Source organism: Pleurodeles waltl, chromosome 3_1, assembly GCF_031143425.1.
Source record: "Pleurodeles waltl isolate 20211129_DDA chromosome 3_1, aPleWal1.hap1.20221129, whole genome shotgun sequence".
In the NCBI taxonomy this organism is placed as follows: domain Eukaryota; kingdom Metazoa; phylum Chordata; class Amphibia; order Caudata; family Salamandridae; genus Pleurodeles; species Pleurodeles waltl.
The window spans coordinates 398,756,076-398,779,206 of NC_090440.1; the positions used below are offsets into that span (position 1 = coordinate 398,756,076).

At 43.4% G+C, this 23,131-nt stretch overlaps 1 protein-coding gene across 8 annotated transcripts in view; it reads right to left on the reverse strand.

Annotated features, from left to right (window-relative positions):
* Positions 1 to 23,131, reverse strand: part of TP53BP1 (tumor protein p53 binding protein 1) — an 848,450-nt gene that overhangs the window by 104,269 nt on the left and 721,050 nt on the right. For all 8 annotated transcript variants that reach the window (XM_069222604.1, XM_069222600.1, XM_069222601.1 and 5 more), the window contains one exon: positions 21,297 to 21,506. In XM_069222604.1, the coding sequence (XP_069078705.1) occupies positions 21,297 to 21,506 (210 nt within the window). The remainder of the gene's footprint in view (positions 1 to 21,296; positions 21,507 to 23,131) is intronic.

The following is a 23,131-nucleotide window of genomic DNA, read 5'->3' on the forward strand; positions in this document are numbered from 1 at the left end:
CTCCAGCCCAAGTCAAAAAGGAAGTTCTTCCTGGAGCCATTCTGAAGTCATCTGATGACTTCAGCTGGGCTATTCCTGTAATTATCTGGGGAAGTCATCACTGGCCATCCTGAAGTATGTGAATAGGGCAAAATATTTAAATGAGATTACTCCAGCGTCATCACTGAAACTACTCCAGGTTGGTGGTCTGATGACTTCCTTTGAAAATGTGTGATTATTTTTAACTACTACATGATTACTCCATGACAACAAAAGGATTAGAGCAGATTACTTCGTGAATACTCCAAAACAACTAGGGGATGGGAACAGATTACTTCATGATGACTCCATGGCAACAAGGGGATGGAAGCAGATTACTTCGTGATTACTCTGTGACAACTAGGGGCTAGGGATAGATTGCTTCAAGATGACTCCATGACAACCAAGGGCTGAGGGCAGATTATTCCATGATGACTCCATGACAACTAGGGGATGGCAACAGATTACTCCACGATGACTCCATGACAACTTGGGGATGGAAGCAGATTACTACAAATGACACAATGGCAACTAGGGGATGGGAGCAGACTATTTCACAATGACGTCACTGCTACTTCAGGTGTTGTTTGCATTACTTCATGTGTAATTCAGGGTGTGGTTTTATTACTTCACTGTGATCCCATGAGGACTTCTGGATAGTTTTTTTCCCATTCCAGTAACAATCCAAGATGACTGCTTTTAAGTCTTTCACTGCGGTTGATATTTCTCTCTCCCAGGGTCATTCCACTGGACTTTAACAGCACTGAAATGTACCATTAAACAAAAATATACAGGCCCTTAATTAGTGAATGTCGTATAACTACCCGACATGCTGTTGTGGTAATACTACAATTCAACTCCATGTAAAGCTGCATTCTTACCACCAGCTTTCAGTGAACTAAAATAGCCTTACTGAATGTCTTAATGTAGCAACACTGTGTTCATCTAAACTGAATCAATAATGTTACAGGTAAGGAATTCTCCTTTCAGTATACTAGACATGAGCTTTTACATGTACAGAAATCTGTTACTGAGGGGCAGAGAGAACTTCCATCATGTCTTTAAGCCGTTATCTCAATTTCACTAACCATTATCTCTTTTAATTCTGATTGGATGTGTGTCAGCAGTGATAGGTAGATAGTAATGACAGTGGGAGTGGAGTATGTAGAGAGGCTATGAGTGAGAGTGTGTTGGTAAGTATTTTCAGAGGATGTTATAAAGCTTTTGAGGTGTACCAGTGAATATTATTAGTGGGAGAAGGGAGCAGATGTGAGTGTTACTGTGAATAGCTTGAGATGAGAAGCAGGTCAAGTATGAATTAATGGGTTTGCAGGTTTCTGGTATTACACAAGTGAATGTTGTAGTGAAATAAGTGAAAAGCATTGCGAGTTGTTATGTTATTGGCTTGTAGGTGTAGGGCAACGAGAATGTAATGAAAGTGGGGATTTGAGTGGTTGAAATTATATGAAGTTAAGAGTAATATTCAGAGTAACTGCAATGCGAGTGATGATGCATAGTTGAGCATATGAACTTTGAGCGGCTAAGAAAAATGGATGTGTTGGAAGTGGCTGTTAGATGTGAATGGTGTTGTGTGGTTGTAGTGAATGAACAGTGTGAAAAACTAGAACTAGAGTCTGTGAGCAGAGGATCGGAGTAATGGTAAGAGAGGGCTATTAGGTAGTGATGTGAGTGCCAATGCATTGGCATGAATGAGTGGCAAGCACAACGCAATTGGCTGTAAGTGAATGGGTCTTGTCCAAGGGTGAGAGTAAGTATGCTGGTGATGGGTAAGTAGTAAGAGTGCATTCAAAGTAAACATCAGGGAGTAATGCAATGAATTGTGTTCTACATGGCAGTGCATAAATCATGCAATTCTTTTTTTGAATCTGACTAGACATGGATTATAAGTGCAAATTATAGTGTAAAGAGTGGATGATGCCCTAGACAGCATATAAGATGAGAGGATATGCTTAGTGAAAGTAGTAGCTATGAATTCTGATCGTGGAGTGTGGATCAAGACTATGGATATAATGAGTGAAGTGTGGTGTGCCAAGCAGATTTGGAGAGAACATCAAGCAGAAATTTCAAGAAAAAGAATGTCGAGTGCTTGTGGAGGCTGGGGGTGAGCAGAGATGGGGAGTCAGTGAATGTTCAGCAGATAGGGAGACATGAGGATGTAGCGTGGATGAACAGGTTGGTTTTAGGGGCCAAAGGGTGCAAAAGGAGGCAGAGTAGGTGATGGCAAGCAGATGTTCAGATGTACAAGTGGATGTTACACGGAGAATATATACAGGGTGGAGACCAGTGAAGAGCCTGCAGAGACAATGAAGACGGCTAAGTGTGAATGAGTAGGTTAGGTAGCAAATGTAGCTGACACATACAGAGAGTGGGTTGTGGATGTAATGCACAGACAAGAGAAGTGAAAAGTAAATGTAGAGGGTGGGAAGACGAAATGGAACTTAGCAATTTGATTCAGAAGGCTCAGTTTAGATGTGCAAGGTGAAGAACAGATTTGAAAGGAGGATATAGAGGGAGGACAATGAATTTTACAAACGAAGGGTGGAAACCCCATTTGGATGATTGCGTTCCCATATGAAGGATGAAGAGCAAGTGTGGAGATCTAGTGAGAAGGGCAATTGTGTAACGGTAGAAGTTGGAGAGCAGATGGTTGCAGCAGGGTGGGTGAGTGAATATACAATATGGTGTCAAAAATGGGGAAACATGAAAAGTGGAACATGGAGAGAGGATGTGGGCTGTGGGATGTGCATGGTGAGAACAGAATGTTTAGCCTGCACATAAGATGTGGTGAAGTGATGGGAAGACCAGATATAGAGGGAAGGTTTGGAGGTTGTACAGTGGATGTACCGAGTGGAGAATGCATCCCCTTAGTAGAAAGATAATGGAGAAGAAAGTCTCAGAGGCTATGGAGGCTGGAGAGATCACAAAGTGGGTGAAAAGTGTATCTTAAGAGTGGAGAGCTTGTCTGGAGGATGAGAGCATATGTACATCGTGGCAAAGACTAGTGAGGTTTCAGAGTGCATATATATAGGTTGGATGGTAAATATGTGTGATATTCAGGGCCTTTAGCAGAAGTGAAGTGTGGATATATTGGTTGTGAAGCAGATGTGGAGAACAAAGTCACAGAGTGGGAAGTGCAAGTTGAGTGTACAGCGTATATGTACAGGATGCAGTGGACATGTCGAAGGTGGAGAGCAGATGATTAGGCTGGAGAGCAAATGTTCAGGGTGAATAGTGTGCTTAAAGCACATGTAGAGAGTTTACAGAAGAGTATAGGGTGGACAATAAGTGTAGGTAATGGAGAGTGTATATAGAAGGTAGAGAGTATACATTGAATATAGGGTAGAGAACATGTAGAATGTGCACTGGAAGGGTTTCAGAGCATGTGTGTCGAGGGGAGAGCACATCTTAAGGGTGGCGATCAGCTCTAGAGGGTGGAAAGTGAAGATGAAGAGAGGTTGCAAAGGGCCGAAATCATTTGAGGCAGATGGAGAAAAAGGGTACATGTTAGAGAGAATGAACAGTTTGGAGAGCACAAATTGGAGATGGAGAGCATGTGGGGCATATAAATTGGATGTCTGTGGGGGAGAATGATGCTCAGGGCATACAGCAGATGTAGAGAGAGAAAGTGAACTGTGGCAAGTGAATGCGTAAAGGGGAGTGTGAAGAATTCCGGTGGAAAGCAGATGTGGAGTATATATGGGGCATTTACACAGTGGTTAATGTATTTTCAGAGTGTGGGGCATACATGGAGAACAGAGGTGGAGGGTTGAAAGTGCATGTGGTGTGTGGATAGCCTCTGGCGGGTGGAGACGGGACAGCAGATATACGGTTTGTACAGCATATCTGACAGTGGGGAACTCCTGTACTTAATAAAGAGTAGAGGGCGTTACACAGTGGAGAAACCAAGTGGAGTGAGCAAGGGAGTCAAAATTAACCCAGCCAACTTTGAACTAAAGCTCTTATGGCACCACGCTAGCCAAGCAAGTCATTGTGGCCCTCCCCTAAAGAACTTGCCTATCTCTTCCATCCATGCACCTATTCATTCATCTTTTCAACCTTCCATTCACATCCATTCATTGTGAATGTGACATCCACAATTTCGTCTTCACATTCTGTCATCCATTCAGTCTCTCATCCAACATTCAGTATGTCACCTTTCTGTCCATCCTTCTGCCCGTCCCTATCCAAACCTAGTCGTTCAATCTTCAAACCTATCCGTCCTTTCACTCAGTCATCCATTCTTTCACTTGTCCATCTGCTTTCATCCATCCTCCCTTTCACTCATGTATTCATACACCATTTACTCATCCATCCATCCTTTCAATCATCCATCCACTCTTTGCGCCATCCATTCACCCTTTCACTCATCCATCTACCCTTTCACTCAGTCCATCAATTCACTCATCCATCCATTTACCCTTTAACTCATCGATCTATGCTTTAACTCACTCATCAATCCATCCATCCTTCCTTCATCATCCATCCTCTCACTCATCCATCCACCCATGTATCCAACCTCTTTCACTCATTCATCTTTACATCCATCTTTTTAATTATTCAACCATGCATCTATCTATCCACCTTTTCACTCACCCATCCATCATTTCACTCACATATCCATCCATTTACTCCTTCAGTCATCCACCCTTTCACTCATCCATCCGCCTACCCTCCTTTTCACTCATCCATCCTTGAATCCATCCTTTCACTCATCCATCCACTCTTTCAACTCGTCATCCATCCAGCCTTTCACTCCATCCATCATCCATGTACCCTTTTACCCCATCCATCTGTTCTCTCATCATCCATCCATCCATCCTGTCACACATCCATTTGTACATCCTTCCTCCCTTCCACTCCTTAATCAATGCATCTATCTATCCACCCCTTCACTCAACAACCGTCTGCAATTTCATTCACACACCCATCTATTCTTTCACTCACCATCCCACCCCTTCATGTTAACTATGAACCTTTGTCTGCTGAGCTGCAGACAGAAGAAGCCATCAAAAGCCCCACCCCGCTGTCGCTGTTAAAGCGTCGGGGTTGACAACATCCCTGTATGCATCCATTTACTCACTCAGACACCATTTCACTCATTTATCTGTCCATTCACCCTTTCACCCAGCCATCCATATACCCTTCCTTTCAATCATTCATCCTTTTATCCATCCTTTCACTTATCCATCCACCTATCCACCCATACCTCCTTTCACTCAGTCCATCATCCATCCACCCTTTCCCTCATCCTTTCCTTTTTTATTCATTCTTACATCCATAATTTCTCTCATTCAGCCATGCAGCTATCCATCTACATTTTCACTCACACACACACATCCACCGTTTCACTCATACATTCACACATCCATTTACCATTTCACTCATCCATCTGTTCACCCTTTCATTCATCCACCCTTTCAACCCATCCCATCCATCCACTGTTTGTCTCATCCTTTAACATATCCACCCATCAATTCATCCATCAATTTATTCATAATTTCTCCCTTTCACTCATCCATCCTCACACTACTTGATTCATCATTCATCTATTCATCCACTCATCCATCCACCAATCCATCCATCATCCGCTCATTGACTCACCTTCCTATCCTTTTATGTTAATTATAAGCCTTTGACTGCCGACTTGCAGACAGAATAGGCCCATCAAATGCACACCCACGCTGTAGCTGCTAAAGAGAGGGGGGATTGACAACGCCCCTGGAGGGTGCATGTTTAGATCGAAATGTGGACCCTGAAGGATGCAGAAAGTGGATGTGCAGAGCTGAGATGTATGGAAGTAGGGTAGAAATATGATGCAGCAGAAAGATCAGATATAGAGTGGATGTACAGGGTGAATAGTTAACATTGAACAAGGTGTAAAGTCTAGATAGGGAACGTGAATCAAAAAAATACCCTGCTGTAGCGAGATGTAGAACCAAAAGAGCAAAATGTATTGGAAGGAGAGAAATGAAACGTGGTAAAAGGCTGAGTGAGAGGCATTCCTATACCCTGCTATTTAAAAATTACGAAACTAGTGTAGCTCTCACCTAGGAGGTGGGTGGGTTCCATGCTTTGCTCACGTCGGTCATCTCGCCTCCCTTTGCTATCTTTTCCTACTCCCTTTCCCCTTCTGCCAGATTACTGTACTTGATTCAAAACCCTGCACCTTTCCTCGTTTTTATCTCTAAAGAGACACGGCGAGCCGCTGATGTAATTCCTTAGGTTATAGCTCCATGTACGCTCCTGCTTCAAATTTGCCTAGTTTTCAGGTACATGTTGAACAAAGGCCGGCGAGTTGTGGTCAAGTAAGGGAGTGCTTGTTTGGACACCACAATTGCCTTGACTGATTGGCCGAAACAGCCCGGGAGGCGGGGACAGGTGGGCAAGGTTGGTAGCAGGAAAGACATTAGCTATTTCATTTCAACAAACTTTATTTAACTCAAAGAGCCAACTTTAGTGCTGGTGGCGCCCAGTGCGACGGTCTTTTTTGGTGCCCTCACCCCATGACCACCTCCTCTAATCCACCCACCTTTTCAGATACAATATACAAAACTCCCATCTAGCAGGAACATTAATCACATTAGGTATGTTGACATTTTAATTGCGTCCTGAATGCTGGGCGCACAAGGAACTTTTCAGCAGGTGCTTTTAAATAGCAAGTTTCGTAAGTTATTGCTAAACACAGGTCCCCCTCAGGTCACTGCCCCCCAAGCCAGGTCAGCGCCGAGTGCAGCAGCACCACTTGCACTGCCCTAAAGCTGGCCCTGTGAACACATGAGAGTAACAAGAAAACAGGAAAACAGATTCAGGTTTAAACAGAACAAGAATCTGAACCTATAGTTTAAAAGAATAATTGTAGGCTCGGGATCTGGAAATAAGATGAGATGGGTGCACGGATTTATTATAGTGTGCAATGATGCCGTCTACAATTAAAAAAAAATTGTACTGATATGATTAAAGCATCTTTGTCATAACTGACTGCTCAGCACCACTATTGAATTTTAGAGCCGTGTGTGATCCCATAGCCACATTAGAGCAAACAAAATCTGGGAAAACTAATTTAAGGAAATAACATTGTAAGTAAATACAACCAAACCAAAAATGAGAGAAAACATTTTAAAGGAATGATGAATTATTTAGTCCAATTGAAGCAGGGAAGGCAGAAATAAAGGCATCCAGGTCAAATGAAATGCTAAGGGGGAAAAGTCAAACACCCAAATATCTGATTGGTGCAGTGAAGTAGATGTTTAGTTGGCTGGCAGCGCCTTCAACAGGCTTCCTTTCCTATCACAAACTGCATTCTGGAACATGTAGTTGTATATTTATACTTGCTCTCAACACCAAAATCCATGAAAAAAGGCACAAAGTAACATAATTGTTTCTTTGCCTAATAGTTTTTCAATCTGCATAGCACAGAGGACTAAGTAGCTTTTTCATCATATGCTTAATAGAAGTATAATGCCTTCAACAACTATATAGCTATACCATAGCTGCCAAATTTTTGGAGTGCCTATGTGTGACACTTCCATGATTTATATGAACGTAGGAGTGACATTCTACAGTCAAATGTGTGACACTTTCAGTCACACGTATCTTTTACTGTCTTTAAAATTTATGACTTGCACGGTCAAAATACATTTGCAGTTGCAGGGTGAGACCTCATAGCACTATAAGTAGACATTACTACCTACACTGCCAAAAAGGATTCTTTGCTCTTTCTTGCTAATTACATACAGAAAGACATCTGCAGAGGGGTTGCATTTACCAAATGAGTTTCACAATGCAAAATAGTGCATTTCCCACCCATAACTTGAACTTGCATTGTTCATTTAAAGTGTGTATGCTATTTTAAACGTAGCTGATTTGAGGTGCAAGACTAACAAAAATACAGACAGAATAAGTCTGTCTCAGTTATCCCATTTTTGCCCAACAAATCCCACGCTCTAACAGTGCCTCATTCGAGCTTAGTGCTCTGCTGCCAGACTTATCTGTGCCACCAAGACATAACTGCCAGGGCAGGCTAGGGCTCAACCAGCAGAAAACATCTTGCATCTGGAACTGTGCTGGGGGTGGGGCACTGAATACATACATTGTGCTGCTATTTGACGGCCGTACCACCATCAGTGCAGCATGCGCTAACAGGGCCTGGTGGAACCATGAACGCCATCAGCACTGCTCAGAGGGGAAATCTATGCTAGCGGAGGGCTGGCTGGCTAGTACTTTTAAAGTGTGCGCTCTGACACACCTGACTACTGAGACCCCACACTCGAGACAGGAGGGCAGAGGCGGCCTACAACTTGACTCTTAAGTTAGTATCCAGAGGACCGGGCAGTATGTCTAAAGGCCTGAAGGGGCTGGCTAGAGTCAGGGCCGGCCTGAGCGCTGCTGGCCCCCTGTGCAACAATGTTTGTTGGAATACACCAATGACCACTCTACCATGGATTCATTCACCTTGCCACCCTTAACAGTGCCTCTCAAGTTTCCATAAGTGCCCTTCAAGTGTCCATACACACGCTCTCTCAGATGCATTTAATCAGTTTTATAGCACCACTCATACCAGTGTAGGATGTCATAGCACTTTACATTGCACTCACATTGCACATAGTTTGAGTACTTGGTCCGGAGGAGAACAAATTCAGAATTTATACAGTAACACAATGGTTGGTGGTTCTCTTTAACAATAAGAATTGATGTCTACCCAAATGAACCCTTTTTGCAACATTAGGATAATAAATGACTGAGGAAAAAATCATAACTCTCTACTCTATACCTTGCAGTATGCATGCAGTTCTTTGCTGACAGTTAATAGCTTTCTGTTCTATATTAGGACTGTAACTTCTAAACTGCAAGTCATAAAAGGACCTCTCTGCTAAAAGTAGTAACCCACTGACCTATTTGCATTGTATGGACTTGGGCCCATATTTAATGGAAAATGACGGAGCGTGACTCTGCGCTAAAATTGGCAGCGTCACGCTCAGTCATTGTCACAACGCATGGATGTGCCATATTCAATTGAATATGGGGCAATCCTGTGTTGTCCCCTGCCCTGGCACTAAATTGAGCTGCTGAGTACCAATGCAGGCATCCTTGCACCGTTGTGCAAGGATGTCTGCGATGAGGGGTATGATTATCAATGTGTGGGAAGGTGTCCCTTCCTGCACATAAACAATCACTAATGCCGATTTGGCACTTCTGTGTGTGCTGCAGAATGCAGCACACACAGAAGTGCCAAACCGTCATTTTGAAATAATTGCTTATGTGCAGGAAGGCACACCTTCCCGCACATAAACAATCATGGCTGGCATTTTGCTCTTTCTATGCGTGCTGCAGAATGCAGCACACATAGAAAAATAAAAAACGAGGATGAATAAAAGTATTCCTCCTCGTTGCACCTTGCTAACGCCACCCCTGGCGTGGCGTTAGATATTGGCGCTGCCTCAGGTTTACGAAAATTCGTAAATCTGAGGCAGCGTCAAAATGCAATGGGTGTTGCTGTGGCACGCCCACAGCAACATCCTTTGCACGCCCTTTCCACACAAAGGGCTGCGTGTGAAGGGGCTATATTTGCAAGGTGGCGTTAAGCAACAAAAAGTGGCTTAATGCCACCTTGTAAATACAGCGCAGGGCATTGCGCCACTGGACAGTTACAAAAAGTGACCATGCCCCTTAATCTGCATGGTTCTTTGCAGCAGGCATATTCACCCTCTGCGTTGCCTGAAAAAATCCACTAGGGAATTCGATCCCTCACCAGTCACAACATTAATCACCAGAGTTATCTTGACATATTTATTGTTACCTGAAAACGTATGGAGACCAGGAACGTCACAACAGGTGCTTTTAAAACCATAATATACTTCTAACCACTGCGCAGCCACCTGAAGTCAGCAACCGTTGGGGTAGCACTGGTCGCACCACCCTAGAGCCAACCTTGGCTGCAGTACAGAGGAGAAACCATTGTAGTGAACCATAAACCCAGCTGCGTAACAAAAATTAAGGCTCTGCTACTTCCCAGCTTCAGTTAGACAATGTTTTAGCCACTTGGCCTGAAGATTGTACATTGGACTTTTTTCCAGCATCAGGGTGACACAGCCTTTGGCTTTCCAAGGTAGGACAGTTGACAGCGAGAGGGTGGGGGTGGGGCCTGGGATGATGCCCAAACTCTTATATCAAAATCTATGGGGAAGTAAGACCAAGCGACTTTGCTTAATAACAGGCGATGGTGCATAATGTTGTACTCAGAATTTGATTAGCAAACATGTTTCTAATAGGGTCTCCCATGGAGACCACGAGCAAGAGGCAAAAGTCACCATTGCAGGAATGGTTTCTCACTGCTGCAGAATTTCATTTAGGCTGCCATTTTTTTTAACTTTGCAGTACTGCACTTTACACAGTTAAGAAAGCATGTCAAGTTTCAAGTTGCCTGAGTCTGCAACCCCTTGTTAAAATATCAAGTGGCTACATTTCACAGAATGTGCAGTATAGTTTGCATTCTTTGAATTCATAATTCGTTTTTCCCAACTGCATGGTTTAGACAATACTGCCCAATAATTTCATACTCTATTGCTGCCTAATCCCATGTTAAAAAGAAATTATGCCTGTGGAGAGTTAGATATATATTTTCAAATAATCAAAAAACACATTGGATCTTATGAAGTAATCAGATACTCATTCTTAAATCCTCCTGAAGTCATTAGTAATAGTCACGCCTTGTGAAGTCATCAGGTACTCATTCTGAATTCATCCTGAAGTTATCAGGAAAGCCACACCTTTTAAAGTCATCACATAGTCATCTATAAATCCTCCTGAAGTCATCAGAAATAGTCACACCTTGTGAAGTCATCAGATGCTTATTTTTAAATCCTCTTGAAGTCATCATGAATGTATGTATCTATGTTAGATTTATAAAGCACATTCCGGCTCACGAAGAGCATCGAAGCGTTAGAATAAAGGTGAGGAAACGCCGAAACCATCAAAAGAAGCACAGGATGAGAAAAAAAGGGAGATACCTATAAAGCGGATAATGAGGAAAAAGCCATGTTTTGATCAGTTTCCTAAAACTTGAGTAACTGGGTTCTTTCCTGATATTCAAAGGAAGCGAGTTTCAACATTTTGCTGCAGCCACAGTGAAAGCTTTATCACCGTATTTGGCTTTGTTGGTACGAGGAACCTGAATTCTATATGCCTTAGATGACCTAAGATATCTTTTAGGTTCATACCAACAGAGGCTAGTGGTCAGGTATTGAGGACCAATACCGTGAGCAGCTTTGTAAGTCAGGCAGAGCGATTTAAAAATAATTCGCTGAGCCACGGGAGCCAATGTAGTTGTCTAAGGCTACCTCTAACTGAAACCCAACGAGAAAGATTAAGGACAGCTCTAGCAGCCGAATTCTGGACCAATTGTAACTTATTCAACAAGGCTTTGTCCAAATTAAGAAAGAGGGCGTTACAATAGTCTAATTTGGACATAACCACAGCTAAGGTAGCAGAGACTCTCCATTCATATTGAAGATAAGGAAAAACTTTCCTTATCATTTGAATAAGCCATAGGCATGTCTTTACAGTGTGATTCACCTGACTTTTAAAAGATAAATGATCATCAAAAATAATTCCCAAATTCTTGCTAACAGTGGTGGGGATTGGAAGGGTACCACAATCTGTCAGCCACCAGCGTAAATTCCATTGCTCGTTGCCCGGCCCGAAACAAAGAAGTTCAGTTTTGGCAACATTCAATTTAAGCCACTTAGTCCTCATCCAATTGCTGACTGCTTGAAAGCAATTACTGAAACGGTCCGCCACCTCCTCCCAGTTCTTATTAACTGGGATGATTAGCTGTGTATCATCCGCAGAGGAGGTGGGGATAACCCTGAATCATGAATAGTCACACCCATTGTGAAGTCATCAGATACTCATTTTCAAGTCATCCTCGAATCATCAGACTTAAGTTCCTAAACATTGCTGATGACTTCAAGAGCTTGATGATGTGAAAATGACTTCTACAGTAGTTGGATGATCATCCAATAAATCTGGGATAGCTTCTAAAGTAATCCTGTTTGACCTAGGAGACAAATTCCGGTGGATAAGACACAGATTACCAGTTTTCGAGCTGCGCAGGCAAAAAAACAGGGACGGCCCCTTGGTAACTGCTCACAGTTGCACTATAGTGTTGTGTAAACAGAGCCCGCCTGTGTTTCTTTACAGCCCTGGCTGCGGCTCGATCTTCACCAAAGGCAGCAGACTCGGCGTGAGGTGAAGGAATGGACAGGCCCCGATTACGGATTCCTCCCAAACAAAGCATTGCTAGCGAGCGCTGGCACACAGCAGGTAAGAAACAAGGGCGGGTAAGAAACAAGAAGAAATAGGCGACTGGGTCTCATTGCGAATACTGGGATCGACGAATATTTAGGCTGCCCAGTGGGAATTCCATCCCATCTCTTTTACCACCGTGCACATCCTATTTCTTTACTTCACTCTTACAGGTTCTCTTTCATACCTTCTCATCTCCAATTTTGATTCCACCCTGACCACAATATTATCAATAGGCGTGTACACATCCCCTGTCTGTGCTACTGATGTGTCTTTTGAATATATCAGCGCAAGCAACAAAAAAACAAGGTTTGAGATTCCAGCTTTCGTTTATGCCGGAGCACACCACAACCTGATTTAGCAGCCCCAACGTAAGACGAGAAGTATACAGTAATAGCGTGTTATTATTTATTTTCTCACTTTGCAAGAGAACGTTTATGTTTAAAGTGCATGGCTGATTTGTTTTTGATCATAAATTGTATTTTTATTTACCCCTCTGTCTCTTCAAGCTCTCGGGTCCCCAGTGGCCTACACTGTGAATTCGGCCGCAGCAGAGTGACTGTGGTTGTTAGTGATGTTGATGCGGGACTTAGTAAATAGTGCTGTGTTGTTTTCGTCACTGGATGGCGCGCGATCACACAACACAACCCCACCCCCTACACACGGAGCAGCCTTCTTTGCAAGGGTCACAGGTTCTGAACTCAATAAGTTCGCATAAATGCCCCCCTCCACCTTTTGCCAACTTCTTTAACATTCACGCCTCTGCAATGATTTAATAAAAAGGGGCATCCTGTGAATGATGTCACAGTGGGCCTCAAAACCCAGCAGCCGTCATCATCAAAGGAATACCTTACAATGCCTGTAGTTAGTGACTGTTACAGGTACAGGACTGTCCAAGCATAACCTTCTATTTACCGCATGGCAAGTGCTTAATTTGTAAATAAAAACGTGCAGGTGCTCAAAGCTCTCCTTTGAAACGCGGTTGCTGCAATTAAATGTGCGAGCACAGAACACTGAGGCAGCGTAATCCTAAAGCCATTTTGAACGTCTTTAACCCGTTTACAACTACTCCCCGCCCATCCAGCTCACTCATGCAGGTTTCTGCTTTTTCCCATTCTGACGCTTTTCTGTCCTTATCGCCCAGTTTCTTTCACACTCACGTAATTTACACTTCTTTGCCACCAACTTTCAGCAAGGAAGGAATGCAGTGATTTTATCTCCTCGTTTTGAGTTGCAAGGATTCTTCCTTTTCGGCCATCTGTGACTCCACCCTGGTGCCTTGTTCATAGAAAATGTGTGACTCTGTGAAAAACGTCTAAGGCGCTAAATCTTCCCTAATGCCTAAACGTTACACTTTAGTGCTTTAAAACATTTGTAACAAATGTTTTCCATACTTTGAGCACAGGCCTCAATCCCTATTTTTACCATTGCAGACCTCACTGCACTTTAAAACATTTTACATTAGAAATCACTGGAATCTCAGCTTACACATGTGCAAAAAAAAAAAAAAAAATTGATGTATAGGCTTACAAATGTTGTACAAGATAGCGATTTTAGCTGGTTTGCTTTGTGCTAGCCTTTCCCAGACCCCTCCTTCCATAAGGATGTGTGTGGCAGGCTGTGCTTGAGATTTAGGAGCGGCCTGTGCAGCCAAGGATGTGGGCTGTGGCCCATAAATAACAAGCATGTGCAATGCAATGGGTCTGGCGTTTGCTTGAGCTCGAGCAATTAGCATTGTAAACTCCTAACCGGACTTTTCTTGTCACATAAATTGAAAATGAAAATAAAACAGTTTCACATAACTAAATGGACTTTTCTTGCCATATAAACTGAAAAGTAAAAGTTTCACATAAGCGAGCTTACTGCCACCGTCAGTGCAAAGCAGACTCACAAAGGGAAATAAAAGTTCACTTGTAGTGAAACCTATAGGCAAAAGTGCAATTATCTATGTAAACAGCAAAAGTGCAATTAACTATGTAACATTGTATATGTCATGCAAAGCACTCAACTTTTGTCAAGCAAGATCGCACTGGGAAAAAAAGAGAAAAAGTAGTCCACAAACCGGACGGAAAACATGGAGCCTCGTATGTTTTCAGTACTTGGTCACTGCGCTCAAGGAGGATTAAACACCGGAAACGGCATGACTTATGCATGCCTTTCACTAATGAAAGCAAGCAGATTTTAAAAGGCAAGTCCACTAACCAACGAAAGAGACTGACGTGACATGGGCGTGGTTTGAAGACCAAAGACAGATTACTACACGGGATGGAGCGCTTTGCGCTCGCCCCTAAAAACGGGATTTACTGTGAAGGCTTTCTTCGTGGTGCTCAATGTATTATTCTCCTCCCTTCCTTTTAGAGTTGTAGCACAAGCCCCTGCGGCGGAGGGAGGTCCCTAACTTTTCAGGGTGCCCCAGCTCTTCAAGGGGAACTGTCACAGGCCTAGGCCAACAAACATATGTGAGATCAATTTCACAAAATTATTTGTTGAGCAGGCTACTCACCCGGCAGCGTCTCAAGGCTCTGGGGGTGGAGGGGGTATGCTACTGCTCGAACAGCCAGGTCTTTAGGCGCTTCCTGAAGGTCAGGAGGTCTTGGGTCTTACATAGGTTGTCAGGGAGTGAGTTCCAGATTTTGGCTGCGAGGTGAGAGAAGGATCTGCCACCGGTTGTGGTACTGTGAATGCGAGGTACTGTTGCGAGGGTGAGGTTGGCGGAACGGAGCTGGCGTGTCAGGATGTGGAAGTTGAGTTGATCATTGAGGTAGGCCGATCCGGTGTCGTAGAGAGCTTTGTGACCGTGGATTAGGATTTTGACGACGATCCTTTTGTCGACGGGTAGCTAGCTGAGGTCCTTGAGGTGGACAGAGATATGTTCGTGGCGAGGGAGATTGAGGATGAGACGTGCTGAGGCGTTCTGGATGCGCTGGAGTTTTTTCTGGAGCTTGGCTGTTGTTACCGCGTAGAGGGCATTGCCGTAGTCCAGTCTTCTGCTAACTAGGGAGTGGGTGACCGTTCTTCTGGTTTCTACAGGATGTGGGAAATTCAGAAGCTCCTCTTCATCTTCTGCACTGTGGGCCTCAAATTATTGCGTTACACCACTGCTTCCCTCCCACAGATATTTGAGCCACTCCCCTGTATCTCACCGAGTTTTTGTTCCTGGTGCATTTACAGTGATGGCAGTTTCCCTGTAAAACCACTTTAATGTGCACTGTACCCCATCTTAGGTAAATGGAAGTGCTTTAGTTATATGCAGGGCTACTGGAATTATGTGGCAGAAAGGACCTAATTATGCAGCAGAGTTGACCAGTTTATGTGGCAAGAAAAGTCCAGTAATGCTTTTACAGCACCAGGTAAGCCTGTTGTGCCCTAAGGCAGGTTGCTGTATTTTCAAAAGCAGAACATGTACTTTTACATTTTCCTGCAGAATACATTTTTGTTTTTACTTCTGAAAGGCCCGTAGTCCCATTAGCAATTACAGAATTACAGGCTAACATCTCAGCCATGAAAACTTTTGAATGGGACTATTCAAGTTGGTAATGTAAGCTATCAAAAGAATCAGTGCAATACATCCAGATTAATAATTAAATTTAATATCAAAGGTGGGCAAAGTGCCACTTTGGTTGCCCAAAATACCTGAGCCCATTTACGGTTGCACACAAAGACTGCCCTCACAGGCAGCATTCTCCTCTCCTCAGGAGCAGTGTGAATAACTCCTAGAAGAGAACATAATAGGTGTCTGCCACTGGAACAAGTGTTACCTCTCCCAGGTAGGAAGTTACACAGGGTCTTAGCCCAAAAGGCAAGCTTCGAAGGAGAAGTCGCCTTTGAAAGGCAATTGGTAAGCATACCTGGGAGGGGCTGTGCTATTATCAAGGTAGACAGGCTGGCAGCAGGGACAGAAATTGGAAGTCAGTTGCCAAACCGTTTTTTCCATTGGTGTGTAGTCTACAGATAGCCACTCCCCAGGGGTGGGATACTGAGCTCTTGACACAGTGTGGGGTTCAGTCATCGTGAGAGTGTGCAGAATAGGGAATTATGGGATAGCCAGATGCCACACTATGCAGGAAGTAGTCATCAGGAGGGAGGGTACCTATAGCCCATTAGTTACTGATCACAACCTACCCTGTGGGCTTTCCAGGGCATAACAATAGCACCCTGGCACACAGAAATCAGATCTTGACAGACTGTGAAGAGGACCAAATAAGCAATGCTCTTCTGCACCAAAGACCAGCGAAAAGAGGCCACATTGACGTGGTCTGCACTTGCTGAACCTGGCGGGAAGTAAAGGAGAAGAGACTGTGCCTGCCATGCCCTGCTTGTGGAGAAGTCAACTCTATCTGTAGCTTCCTGTATCCCTTGCATTAGGACCAATTCCATATCAATCTATGTCAAAGAGATAAAAGTACCTGGAACTTACTAAAGAAAGCTCCTTGCTTCAAGGTAACTGTCTTTGGGGACCTTGCTGGTCGCCCTGTCTGGCTCCCTGCTGGAGTTGGTCATCTAAAGTAACTCAAAATAATAAAATTGATACTTACTAAAGTTTTACTTGACAAAGTTTTGGTCAAATCTGCTGAATTCGCCACTGCTTCGCAGTTAAGTAAAACTGCCTGTTTACTGTACTTTGTAAATGCTGTATCCCTGAAACTCTCCAGTGGATTTTTTTTGGTGTCAAAAATACTTAAAACTATAGTATAATTTCATAAATTGGTGTTGGACTTCTTGAATGCCTCATATATTGTGTCTGCGAATGCTATACCATTTTCAGAGCCACAACTACCCAGGGCTAAGCTGAAAGTTTGACAAATGCAACCTATTGGTTCTAAATGGGTTGGCAAGTTTATTACACAATGAGGTCACATTACCACGCCAACACCATATAATACACCCCATTTCCTGAGGACAATTGTGAAAGGGCTGGAACAGTGCACACATAAGAACGTTCATACTATGCTCAGGTCCCACAGGGGTATAATAAAGGGTTTTGAAGGAAACATATGCTGTAGTCCCTTGAGAAAACTAGTCATAACCTATGACTTAAACAGGGAGGCTGATTCAGCAAGTGCAAGGATGCCAATATCTGAATTTCTCCTTTTTCAGGAAGAAATTGAGAGGGTGCAAGTCTAAAGTAGGGTGGAGACCTCCATCCTTCTTAGGCACCAGAATCTAGTGGAAATATCAACCATGACCTACTTCTGAAGTCAGCACCGTCTTGATGGCTCCTTTGGCCAAAAGAGCCTGTACTTCATGATGGAGCAGGGAGAGGTGGTCCTCCATCAGTCGGTCTAAAAATAGTGGCATGGGTGGCAGGGTTTCTTGAAAAGAGATGGAGTAGTCCTGCTGAACGATCTGAAATACCAACTTGTCTGATGTGATGGACTGCCAGTAGGGAAGGTGATGTCTGCAACCACCAGCAACAGGGTACTCATGATGGCACGAGGGTAAACTAAAATGGTTTGGATGCTGCAGCTGCGGGGGTGTCTGGTTGGCCCACAAGGCTTGTGGGGACCATGTATGTGGCCACTAAAGGACTGCAGAGTCTGTTGGCCATAATGGTTAGGGAGGAATGGACACACTGGTAGCCAAATGAGGAGCGAAAGGCAGAATGGGGTTGGCATGGGGCCATGAAGAGTCCCAAGGACCTGGTAGTGGCTCGGCTGTCCCTAATGCGCTCCATTGATTAATCTGCCTCATCTCAAAAGAGACCGGTGTCATCAAAGGGCATGTACATAAGGGATGCCTGGACATCCCCTGAGAAGCCACTCAATATCAACCAGGCACAGCGTCTGGGTGCAACTGAAGATGAAATCGTGCTGCCCAGCGAATTGGTCGAATCTAGTCTGTAGCGAAATATTCAACATTGCTGTGTGCCAGCCATCTGCAATAGCCTATGGCAGTATAGCTCAGGCCCCCTTCAAGACCACAGGTAGCGCTTGTGCAACCGAATCCCAAACCATGTGCGTGTACCAGTCCAAAAGGCACACAATGTTCAACTGGAGTGTAAGGCTGTTGAAAGAGAACATCCTCTTGCCAAAGGTGTCTAGCCTCTTGGATTCCCTATCCAGTGGTGCGGAAGGGGATGGGCCAGGCTTGACTTTGGAGGTTGAGGCCTGAGTGACCAGGCCTTCCAGGGTGGGGTGCTGGGTGTGGAACGCTGGGTTCCCAGGAGTGGGGTTCCCTTGTACAGGGCTGGGCCCAGGCCTCAAGCAGGACATCAGTGAGGGCTTCATTAAAAGAGAGAAGTGTTTCTGAAGGGGTCCCGCTGAGGGTAGCTGAAGGTCCAAGACCTCATCCGCCCTCCTCACCACCATTGCGAAGGAGGCCCCTTCCTCCATAGCCACACTAGGAGGAGAGACCAGGCCAGTGTCTGGTGAAGTGTCTAGACCACTAGCATCTGCCAGTTCCTTATACCAATTGTCATCAGCCTCTTGAAAGGGTCTGTAGTTAGGCCTGTCAAAAAAAGGAGGCACTGGCTACGACGTGGAAGGTCAAGTTCCAGCAGGCACTGGATTTGACATAGGGTAACATTGTCCCTACTCTGTATTGGGTATGATGATGGAGTCCGAGCTGCTGTAGGCACCAGCGGTGCCGGGAACAACACCGCTGGAGCAGGCTCCAGGGAAGGTTGCGGTCTCACGATCATAGCTGTTCTGGATCCAGCACCAGATCCCGAGGATCGGATGGGCACTGAGAGCAAACCCATCGGCGGAAGTTTAGTGGGGGCACCCACCAAAACCCTGAGCGTCAGAATACTCACAAAGTTGTGCGGGGGCTGCTCTAGCTCCAGAAGGCACAGAGAGGACCAAGGGCGAGCTGGGCCTAGAGTGATGTCGTTCCTGTGCCTTAGCCGAAGATTAGGCTGGGCGTGGTGTAGTTGAATAGCACCTTAACTTATTTGATTTCCTGTACTTTTTGTGGGATGGCGAGTGCTTGGAAAGACTCCATAAAAAGACCCGGACCTTCCTCGCAACCTGGGCTGGGACCTGGAGCATTGTGGGATGATCAGTGTTGGGAGACTTGGGACTTCAAGGAGCACTCACTCAAGTGCCTTAGGTTTTAAGGTGCTGCTGTCTTCACAAGTCTTGGAGTCACGGTCCATCTCCAATCACCACAGGCAATGGGGGTCTCTCACAGACATCTGTCAGTGCCAGGATCCACAGCGTTTAAACACTACTGGTTTCTTGGAGGACATCTCTACACACTGGGAGACATGTCTCAAAAGAGGAATCTCAACAAAACACTGGAAAAAGTCAGTCAAAAGCTGACAGGAGGTAACTGTCCGGATCCGCGCTGACTGTCACTGATGTCACCATATTGGCGTGGTGGCTATATAGGTACTGCACACATCACTTCCAGTGTGGACTACGCCAATGAGGACTCGAATTATGCCATCTAATGGCTCACAGATGTACTGCTCAAAAAGTTTCTTGATTCAGTCTGACACCTAGGAATAATTCAAAGGTCAGGAATATGCAGGTAGACATCTCTATCAGATATGATTCACGTATAGTAACAACACACAATGGTCCGTTTTGAAGCTTCTAAAGCAGTTTTGAGTGTCTTCGCTATAGAACAGAAAAAAAACAGGACATAAGATTACATAGATTGAAATCAAAATGGATCATGGATAACATAGGTCCATTGATATTAAGTGAGGGAATTGAGGTTACTAGTGGAACAGGCAACTTCCTTTTCTCAATCTTTCCTTCTGTTTGGGTTCCTTGATGGAGAATGCAAAAATTATTAGGGGTACCAGTGAAATTTCTTTCTACTCATATTGTCTGTGACTAATGCTGCACAATTTACAGTCTTCTAAGCTGAAACCTCAGTTGGTTTGCAGAAAGCTGATTCAGATGATTGCAAAGCCAGCTATCAGATTACTATTCTGCAGCTAATAGCTTTTATATCACTTTGCAGTGACTTGATCAGTAGGCGCAGCTTCAAAGCAAAGCAAAGAGCCTTGATACTATGTATTTTATGTGGGTCTTATTAATTTTAGCTATGCTTGTTACCTAATGGAGAGACAAGCAAACATACTCTTATATGCAGTGCCTACAGAAATCCATGGCATATGTAGAAACTACTAACAAACGCTCACTTCTTGACTCTTCTAGTCAGATATGTATTAATTCAGTAAGCCACTAAAATATATGCATCATGTAATGTGAAAGTACAGATGCATCGAAGGCCCTCTTTACACACTGCATATCTATCCTTTCTGTTTGAAGTCAATACTGATGTGGCAGACATTTTGACCATATGAGAACAGTTGATCCATGAAGGACAATGATAGGTGAACCATGTTATTTGGGAAGATGAATCTGCTTACGCCCTGAATAAGTCAGTCTTTTTAGCCAGTTGCTAACATATATTCGTTTGTCTGTTAGCAGACCCAACACAAGCATCACCAGCTTCAAGTATGCACTTGGCCTCCAAGGGGTTGGATGTAAGTATATCTCTTTCACTACTGGATGGAAGTAGCTGACAAGGATTGGATTGCATTAGTAATTCCTCTTCGTAAAAAGTTTCCTAACAAAAGAATGCATTAAGGACCAGGGAAAGTTAAGGTTTGGTCAGAAGTCCATACCTCAATCAATCCTTTACTAAAAGCTACATATCAAAATAATCAGACTAAACAATAAAATCAAATTTCCTTATTTTCCCTTTTCAGATTGTGACAAAGTGCTGGTTCTACACTCCACCAACATCTATTCCTTATAGTGAATTAGCAGCTACAAATGGTCTCAAGTACTGCACATCTTTGACAACGTCCGAGAGCGTCATCTTTAATGCCTTAGTGTTTTCTAAACTGCATTACTAATGTAACCTGAAGAGTTCTGGAAATAATATCCACTACAAAGCCCATGAGTACAACTGTTGTAATCTTTGCAATTCCATAATTATAACCAGCAAAGATATCCAACTTACTCTATTGTATTTCCAGCAACAATACTTACTGATTTTAATTGCTCCAGACTTGCGCATACGCTTGACTGGGGACCTTTCTTCTTCAGAGGTAATCAATTTTCTCTTCCCAGAGAGAATGCCCATTGCACTTCGGGGACTCTCACTCACTTTTCGAGTTGGAGTAGTGGCAGTGGAAATGGCTGCAAGATTACTGGTGCTGAGGTTACTGCGCCGTTTCCGTTTTCCTTCCACAAGGTTGTCTAAAACCAGAATAAAGAGAACAGATGAAAAACATTTTTAACAAAAAAAATATATAATCAGTGAAATATAGCGAACACACGCACAAAGTGTATACACCATAAAACAGATCTGTTAAGTAATGTGAAGAATCTTTCCTATCTCCTTAATGTTAAACTTACACCAACTGGCCCGGTTAAATGCACTCAATTTTAGAAAGACCACTCACCAGTCATATGCAAAACTCCCATCATTTGCATAACCCTCTTGAACAGCTGCCTGTGTTTAAATGCACATCAAATGCAGCCAAGTTTTCAAGGTTCTTGTAGAACTAATATTTTGGTTTATGTTGTTGTCCAAACCTTTTCATTAAAGTTAATTTACATAAAGAAGAGGTACATGATACAAATGAATGGTGCAACCATACATTATCAAATACTGTTGTCTCAGATTTCATACCACAGAAAAATAACTCAACCTGTATTTTATAGAGCTAGAAATCAATGTATCCGTAATATAAGAGGCACATCTAGGGAATAAAATTAGTATGCTAGCTAACAGCTTATGCTGGGACCAGGAGATCAAACAAGTCACTCAAAATGTATATGTAGCTTTCAATATACCTCTTACAAGAGACTATAGCAGCTCTGTTTTATCTTAGTGAGGAAGAAAAGATGGAAAGAATAGGTGAAGCCTAGAGGAAAACCAAGTTGTAAGGAAAGGCAATGATGTTTGTTAAGATGTGCTAAATGTATCATTCTAAGAGGCACGGGGTAGTCTAGTGCTCTCGACAAGGATATGTGAAGGGTTATGAATATGTAATTCAAGGTGGTTTATGTTGTAAGAACTCATCAAGTGTGTTCCATAGTGCCCTTGTCAGGAACAGTGAATGTGTCTTCACAAAGCAGATGTCACCAGCGCTTCTGATAAAGCATAGCCAGGCCCACCATGTATGAAATGAGACATTCTGAGAAACAATTCCACTCTGAAAGAATCACTTTCATGCCGACCGCGTACATAAGATGAATTATTTGGAGGATTGTAGTAGGCTTAGGGGGGCACGTGTGGGTAAGCAAAGATACCTAGGAGCGCCATGATAGCAATTATAGTGAATGTAATTTTGAAGAGCAATTGAAAAAGCAATTGTATTTGATGACAGAATGGGAGGATGTTTGTACAGTTGTTGAGCATGTGTATCAAATCGCCCAGGAGTATCTCTACGATTCCAGCAGAGGTTGGAATCCATAAGACCCAACTTCGTAGTCTCGTTTGCGCTACGGCCGGAGACCAGATATTTTGCCAGGCTGAGGATGTTATGTGTTCCCCTGAGATGTGCTGACTATGCAGGTTCCAAGTATTTGTCAGTTTGTGAGTGAGGTGTGGTTTGGGGGTCAGCAAAAGTATATATATATATATATATATATATATATATATATATATATATATATATATATATATATTTGATGCTGCATGACCTGATTACATAATTTTTTGTAACAGGTCCGGCAGATTAGATTTGGAGATGTAACCACATTTTCTTACAGCTGCTTTAAGCTTAAAGTCATAGAAATCTAAATTGGAAATATTATATTTGTTTTGTAATTCAATAAAAGGAGTAGAATTTGCTCTTGTACGTGTGTCTTTAATA